The following is an 8366-nucleotide window of genomic DNA, read 5'->3' as shown; positions in this document are numbered from 1 at the left end:
GATTGATGTAAACTTGTTGAATCTCAGGCATGCAATTTTATGTTTAGTTGATGCATCCAAGCACAATGTTTCATATTTTGTCAATTCCTCAACAGGATTGTCAAATTTAGACATGAAATTTTCAATTAAATTTTGAGAAATTCTAAAAAATTTAACAATAGACTTTAAGTCCTCGGGACTGATTTTTACTGTATCAGTGGATAAATTGAGCGGAATAATCCACCGAACTTTCATCTTCTCTCAAATCAATGTGCTTGAGCTTATCGTCCAAGCAAAATATTTAGCTCAATTACTTTCATTACCAAAATTTAATGAAATATATTCCAAATTATTGAATCCATCTAGTAAGTCGCCAGGCAGACATTCAATTTCATTGGATTTTGAAGCAATTTTTTCCCAATTCTTACTCAGAATTAAAGTCATTCTTAGATAATTCTTTGATCATAAGATCCAAAATTCTCATGTTGGAAATATTTTGTGAGTCCTTTTGGGATTCGCGCCTTATTCATCCAACTGTGTACTTGAACATATTCTTGTTTTCCTCTTTCTTTCACAGTCATATTTAATTCAACATCTTCTGGAACTGCTTGGGTTGGAGGGCAACACTGAGTAAAAGTCTCCGCATTTGTAAAAGAATTCCAACCAAAACTGCAACTAATGTCCATTTTTATTGATTTAAAAATTTGCTAAAAATCAAAAAAAAAATCATTTTAATTCCAAAAAGCACAAAACTGTCATGGCTCCAGGTGCTTGACCTCTGGACTGAGGTCTGATTTCCTCAAATTTTGGAATTTTTGCTATTTCTATATGATGTGCCAGGTGTCTTAATCTTTCTGGATTGTCCTACCATAACCTACCTTACCTGAGATATCCTACGCTACTCTACCTTAAACCTAACCCAATCTTAACTCTAGGGATCCCTTGACTTGATATATCCTTCCCAACCTTAATCCTAGGGATTTGCTGCCCTACTTTACCCGGGGGTAGGCATAACCATCCTGGGTTACTCCACCTTACTCTGTCCAAGGTAATCTTGGGGTGAAGGAAGAGTAGGGTAGGTTAGAGCGTAATTGTCAAATGTCTATTAGTGTTGGGTAAGATATTCCGGGTAGTAAAGTTAAGAATATTCCGGGTAGGGTAAAGTTCGTCCTTCGGGTAGAGGTAAGTTCCGGGTAGGGTAAAGTTCGAATATTCCGGTAAGATATTCCGGGTAGGGTAAAGTTCGAATACTTCGGTAGGGTAAAGCTCCGCCGTTGATATTCCGTAGGGTAAAGTTCGAATATTCCGGGGTAGTTAAAGTTCAGTTCGATATTCCGGGTAGGGTATTCGAATATTCCGGTAGGTAAGTTCGAATATTCCGGGTAGGGTAAAGTTCGAATATTCCGGGTAGGGTAAAGTCCGAATATTCCGGGCAGGGTAAAGTTCGAATTATTCCGGGTAGGGTAAAGTTCGAATATTCCGGGTAGGGTAAAGTTCGAATATTCCGGGTAGGGTAAAGTTCGAATATTCCGGGTAGGGTAAAGTTCGAATATCTGGGTAGGGTAAAGTTCCGAATATTCCGAGTAGGGTAAAGTTCGAATATTCCGGTAGGGTAAAGTTCGAATAGTTTCCGGGTAGGGTAAAGTTCGAATATTCCGTGGGTAAAGGATTCGGTAGTTCAAATAAATCCGGGTAGGGTCGAATATTCGGTAGGTAAAGTTCGAATATTCCGGGTAGGGTAAAGTTCGAATATAAAGTTCGAATTCCGGTAGGGTAAAGTTCGAATTTTCCACCGAATATTCCGGTAGGGTAAGTTCGAATATTCGGGTAAGGTAAAGTTCGAATATTCCGGGGTAGGGTAAAGTTCGAATATTCCGGGCAGGGTAAAGTTCGAATATTCCGGGCAGGTAGGGTAAAGTTCGAATATTCCGGTAGGAGTAAAGTTCGAATATTCCGGGTAGGGTAAAGTTCGAATTTTCCGGGTAAGGTAAAGTTCGAATATTCGGGTAGGGTAAAGTTCGAATATTCCGGGTATTAAAGTTCGAATATTCCGGGTATTCCGGGTGGGTAAAGTTCGAATATTCGAAGGGTAGGGTAAAGTTCGAATATTCCGGGTAGGGTAAAGTTCGAATATTCCGGGTAGGGTAAAGTTCGAATATTGGCAAGGGTAAAGTTCGAATATTCCGGGTCGAACAGGATAGAGTAGAACATCCAAAATTAATTAAGAGACCGGCCTAAGATTTCAAATTTTGAACAATAATTAAATCTTAATCACACAACAGTCACAATTTAGTCATTTAATTATGATTTTTACCTTAATTTTCAACCTTATTTAACAGAATAATTAATTTAAAACTTTCAATTTCAACAGCAGAATGTGAACTAAAAACAAAATGAATCATCCAATAAATGAGAGAATTTGTTGCTTTTACTAATACATATTTAAATTTGTCGCATATTAATAACGACATAGTCATGGAATGATTAGAATGTGATGGCTCAAAGCATGCATTATCTCTGTATTTATTGAGCATTTGTCAACAAAGTGAGCAAGTCTATGTGTGTTCGGACTTCAAATATCCAAAATGGCATCTCGAATGGAGTTTAGACTACAAAAAGGTTTTGGAGGTATGGATCCACAATGATGTTCTTCCAGAGACACAATAAACCTTATTCGAACCCTTAACCGAACCCTCTTAACCGAACCTACGCGAACCCTTACGAACCCTATCCGAACCCTCCGAACATAACCGAACCCCTATCCGAACCCTTATCCGAACCCTCTTAACCGAACCCTATCGAACCCTCTTAACCGAACCCTTATCCGAACCATTAACCGAACCTTTATCCGAACCCTCTTAACCGAACCCTTATCCGAACCTCTTAACCGAACCACTTAACCGAACCCTTAACCGAACCCTTATCCGAACCATTAACCGAACCTTTATCCGAACCCTTATCCGAACCCCTTAACCGAACCCTTAACCGAACCCTTAACCGAACCCTTAACCCTTATCCGAACCCTTATTCAAATCCTTATCCGAACCCTTAACCGAACCCTTATCCGAACCATTAACCGAACCTTTATCCGAACCCTTATCCGAACCCTTTCCCGAACCCTGAGTGATCAGCTCCTGTTGGGAATATAACTTAAGAATGATCCAAATATCCAGTCTGTTTCCTAACCATTCAGTCACAAAGGACTTGCTCCAGTAATGACAGAACCGTCTATTCCATTTTACCCCTCGTTGTCCCTTCAATGTTACTAAGCCCCTGATCAGGGCTCGGTAATCTAAAGATTTAAATTGATTTAAAATCTGTTTGTATGTCGACCCTTAAAAAAGGTCATCAGTATTTATGTGGAAATATTGCTCAGGGCTGCACAACCTTTTTTGAGACATGGCACACCTTAGTGATTAGTCATGATTGAAATCGTACACGAAATGCGGCTCGTAGGATTTCGGTGGCACAGGAATGTGTCACGGCACATAATTTGGTCAACACTGACTTATTACGTGCTGTCTGGAAAACAATAATAAAACGTAATTAAAAGCATTTACACATCGACGGGATCTATCGTATTTGTGTTTTAAACATTGATAAAGCATTCAATTTGCAGCATGCAACATTCAGTCTACAGTCTACAAAAGCAATTAGATCAGCAAAATTATGTTTCGTTTTGTTAAGTACAAGATTCTGAATAAGCCAAGTTAGCAGGACTCAGGGTGTAATCAGGGGGTTTGATAACTTTGATCACCAATTAATTACCCTTTTCCCTTACGCGCGCATCTTTGGTTCGGGTAAAGATTCGGGCAAGGGTCAGAGAAAAGGATTCGGATAAGGGTTCGGATGGGGGTTCAGTTATGTTCTAAAGGTTCAGTTAGGAGTTCAAGTTAAAGGTTCGGATAAGGGTTCAGATAAGGGTTCGGATAAGGGTTCGTATAAGGATTCGGATAAGGATTCGGGAAAGGGTTCGGATAAGGGTTCGGATAAAGGTTCGATAAAAAGGTTCGGAAGAGGATTTGGTAAGGGTTCGGATAAGGGTTCCACCATACTGCCATAAGACATCTCCCAATTGTAGACGTACACCGTGAAACCGACCCTTGTTCTAGAGCCGATTTTTCAGCATTTTTCAAACTTTGCTCCTTCCAGTTGATCTTCTCTCGATTCTCTTATGAGATGAAGCCGTGGAAAGAACCGGCATAATATCAGCATAATCTAGACAACAATTCACATGTAAATTAACCCAATTGATATGCTGTTTTATTCTCTTTTTGTTTAGTCGTTGTTTACGTTCTCTGCAGAGATTTTGAATGCTAATTAAATGAGATATTTCCATGTTGACTCAACAGTTGTTGTTTTTCAGGTTTATATCTCATTATTGTGCCAAAATTCAGTCAATTGAGTGGTGTTTTTGTGATTTTTTTGGTCAGATTCTTTTTGATTAATTTTGATGAAATTTTAATGCAATTTTATCGTAAAAAATGAGTGAAAATAAAGACAATATTGATAATATTGGGAAATTTTTAAACATTAATGAAGAAATTATTGAAAAAAATGAAATTGAAGGTCAAAATTGTGAGTATATAAGACTTTAATTAACAGTAGGAAGTGTGGCGTATTCCTGACGTGCAGAAGATATTTAACACTGTGTTGACAATTACTTCGATTAATTAAATTAAATTTAGAATTGACTAAAACTTGTGCTGTTTGGTGAATCAGAAATTATCGCACAAATTGTGTCCGTTCATCTCAATACGCTTCTGTTTCCTTTTTTGTTATATCATATGTCTTACCCTAAAATTCGGAATTACCAACTCTGGTGACACCTCTGAAGTCATACCGCAATCTTCTCCTCTCACCCAATCCTTACCCAACCCTCTTACCCAACCCTTACCCAACCCTTGCCCCAACCCTTACCCAACCCTTACCCAACCCTTACCCAACCCTTACCCAACCCCTTACCCAACCCTCTTACCCAACCCTTACCCAACCCCTTACCCAACCCTCTTACCCAACCCTCTTACCCAACCCTCTTACCCAACCCTCTTACCCAACCCTCTTACCCAACCCTCTTACCCAACCCTCTCACCCAACCCTCTTACCCAACCCTCTTACCCAACCCTCTACCCAACCCTCTTACCCAACCCTCTTACCCAACCCTCTTACCCAACCCTCTTACCCAACCCTCTACCCAACCCTCTTACCCAACCCTCTTACCCAACCCTCTTACCCAACCCCTCTTACCCAACCCTCTTACCCAACCCTCTTACCCAACCCTCTTCCCACCCAACCCTCTTACCCAACCCTTACCCAACCCTTACTCAACCCTACCCAACCTGCTGTCCAACCTACTGTCCAACCCTTTCCCAACCTTCTGTCCAAATCCCTACTTCAAAATCCTGACTTCGAACCTTTACACGAACTCGTACCCATATCCGATCCTTTGCTCAGTCTTCTATCCGAAAAGAGGAAGGATGGGGTTTGGGAGGTATTGTTGACTCCCCCTCTAGTCCCCTAATTCACCCTTAATATAAGCTCAGTAATCCTCAATAATAGTTCAAAGCCAATAAAAATTTCCACCTTTTTCTCCCCAACAGCACTTGAGCTTGTCAATGTTCTATGCGACATTGACAACACCGTCAAGTCTGACGTCAGCATGTCCACAGAATCAGATTTACATCTCAAAAAACCCAATATTGTCATAAACAGAATTAATATTGAGAGTTGTGCTGGTTTTAAGCATGCCGTGGATTGTTTAGCAATAAATAAAAATCTACAAGAATCTGATGACGTCATACTGGCTACGCTGCATTTTGATGATGATTTTGATGACTTTACATCGACTGAGATGAATGAGCTTGGGGATTTATATCGAAATAAGTCAGTTGTGCTTTATTGTATGTCTGATAAATTAAACAAGTTTTTAATTTATTGGAAGTCAAAGGAACTTGGCTATTTCCTGATAACGAGGCACCATGAAGACATTATGCTGGATAGTGATGCTGAACTTTATGAATTTGTAGCGGAATTCTTGGCATGGGAGCTTGGGTGTGGATATTTAGGTATGTAAGATAGTTTTGTAGAAAATCTGGTAGGATTCTGGAATAAGTCCGGAAGAATTCTGGAATAAATCCGTTAAAATTCTGTAAAAAAATCCGGTAAAATTCCGGAAATGTCTTATGAAAATCAGGCAGATTTTTGTATTAAATCTGGTAGAATTCTGTATAAATTTTGGTATAATTCTGTATAAAATCTGGTAGAATTATGAACAGAGTATAAATTCTGGCAGAATTCAGTTGAAAATTTGGTAAAATTCTGTATAAAAATTGGGAAAATTTTGAGAATTTTTCACAAAATCTGGCAAAGTTCTGTAGAAAATCTGGCAGATTTCTGGATTAAATCCAGTTTAATTATTTTAAAAAATCCGGTAAAATTTTATCAAAAAAAATCTGGTAAAATTCTGAAAATGTTTTAAATCTGGCAGAATTCGGTATAAAATTCGGAAAAAATTCTGAGATTTTTTCAAAAAATCCGGTAAAATTCTGCAAAAATCCGCCAGAATTCTGGAAATATCTGTCAAAATCCCTTATAAATTCCATCAGAATTCTGACAAAATCCGTTATAAATTCCATCAGAATTCTGACAAAATTCCCATCGATGCACACACAAACTCATAATTATAACCTCATTTCAGGCATCTCCAGCACATTCAAAATCAGCGAGGAAGCCAATCAATTCGACATCATCTGCTTTGCAGATTCCCGTCACTACAATCTCCTCCTCCTCGCATGTGAAGCTGGTCGATCAGTTTAGCCATTCGCCTCTACAAATACGGTTTAAGTGCTGACGTTCCTGGTCAAAATCAAAATATTCAGGATATAGGCACTACAAAATGGTCATTTTCAGCTTATTCAGGCATTATATGGAGAAGATGTGCCACTGCCCGTACCCGGAAGTATTAAGGAATATCCAGATAATTTTATGGAATTTATTGTACAGCTTGAAGACTTTTTCAACATGATTAAGGCAGACGATCTTGAAAGACTTGAAAAATTTACTTCCAACTTCCAAAAACACGTCATTTATACAATTTTGGCAGTGAATCAGCTAAAGGTAGCCATCAAGTCATCATCCTTTAAATGCTATGAATTCCTCGTCAGTCATCGACACACATTTGCACCAAATGAAGATCCAGCTCTACGAGGAACTTGAGTACGAAGACCAAAAAATCCTGCGGGAAATCCACAACAAATACACACAAGAGTCACCCGACAAGCACATCAATGTCCTTATGGCTAATTCCTTTATTGCTCATGATGTTGCCGATGCTGAGCACAAGTTGAAGATTGTCCGTAAAGCATATCGATCACTTAGTTCCAACAGTATCATCCGTATGGTCCTCATGGTCGTCGCAGCATCAAAAAACTTTAAAATTATCTTCGATTTCAATCGCGATTCCGTTAATGTTGCTGATCCGACAGCTACGTCCAATACACAAGGTCTATTTTATACATCAGGCAGGATATACATTGGTGCTAAACAGCTCCTCAATGAAGCTACATCATGCGAGACATTGGCTATTATTGGACATGAATTGTGTCATTATGCCATGAATCTGGTCTACGGAAATGACGCAAGACCTTACAAACCCAACGACAACAAGACAATCCAAGAATTTGAGGACATATCCAATCATTGTGCTGCAAATGCTGACAAAGAAGGTGTTGTTAATGCTGTCTATGAATATTATCCACCGGACATGCATCATGCTGAGCTGATTGTTCGTGCTGTGCATCTACTGGCGTTGTACTCAAAGAATCCAGAAAAATTGACGGAAGTACGCGGAATTTTCGGATGTCTTTTTGACTTTTTCGAGAAAATTGTTGTGCCTGACATGATGGATGCCATGCCGGAAATTGAAGGACGTGCTGAAAAGGAGATTCTCATAAAAGATAAGAAAATTTCTAAATTTAAGAAAATTTTTTCTAATTATTACTGGACTTATGGCTGTTTTTGGGTTAATTGGTGCTATTTTTGTTGGATTTAAGCTTTATAAGCCTGACTATAAATTCACTGGACTGTCAATGACTGAGAAAATTTCAGTCATGAATTCATCTGTTGTCTATAAAAATGTTGAGGTTAAGTTTAAGGACTTGTTTATTGATGGATCAATTGCCTATGAGAAGCTTACATCTGATCATATTGGGCAGGTCCTGGATGGATTAAAATTAAACTTTAATGATCCATATTTGCACTATTTAGATGAGCTTGTTGTCCTTAATTGGGGTAATATGACGGATAAGTTAAAGGATAAATTCCTAACCTCAAATTTTACATTCCAAAATCAGACCGTAAGGTTCATTGACCTTCATGTCCAAGCATCT

The 8366-nt window shown here is 38.7% G+C and overlaps 1 protein-coding gene across 1 annotated transcript; it reads left to right on the top strand.

Moving 5' to 3' along the window:
- Window positions 1-4376: 4376 nt before the first annotated feature.
- Window positions 4377-6804, top strand: LOC139099945 (uncharacterized). The gene is made up of 3 exons (XM_070652528.1): window positions 4377-4557; window positions 5580-6044; window positions 6677-6804. Exons 1-3 carry the CDS (start codon window positions 4464-4466, stop codon window positions 6793-6795), a joined length of 678 nt encoding a protein of 225 aa, XP_070508629.1. The 5' UTR covers window positions 4377-4463; the 3' UTR covers window positions 6796-6804.
- Window positions 6805-8366: the final 1562 nt, after the last annotated feature.

Source organism: Chironomus tepperi, unplaced genomic scaffold, assembly GCF_022539635.2.
Source record: "Chironomus tepperi strain 1889 unplaced genomic scaffold, CSIRO-AGI_Ctep_v1 contig_5, whole genome shotgun sequence".
NCBI classification, from domain to species: Eukaryota; Metazoa; Arthropoda; class Insecta; order Diptera; family Chironomidae; genus Chironomus; species Chironomus tepperi.
Note: the sequence above shows the minus strand (reverse complement) of the source record. Positions and strands in the feature narration are given on the sequence as shown.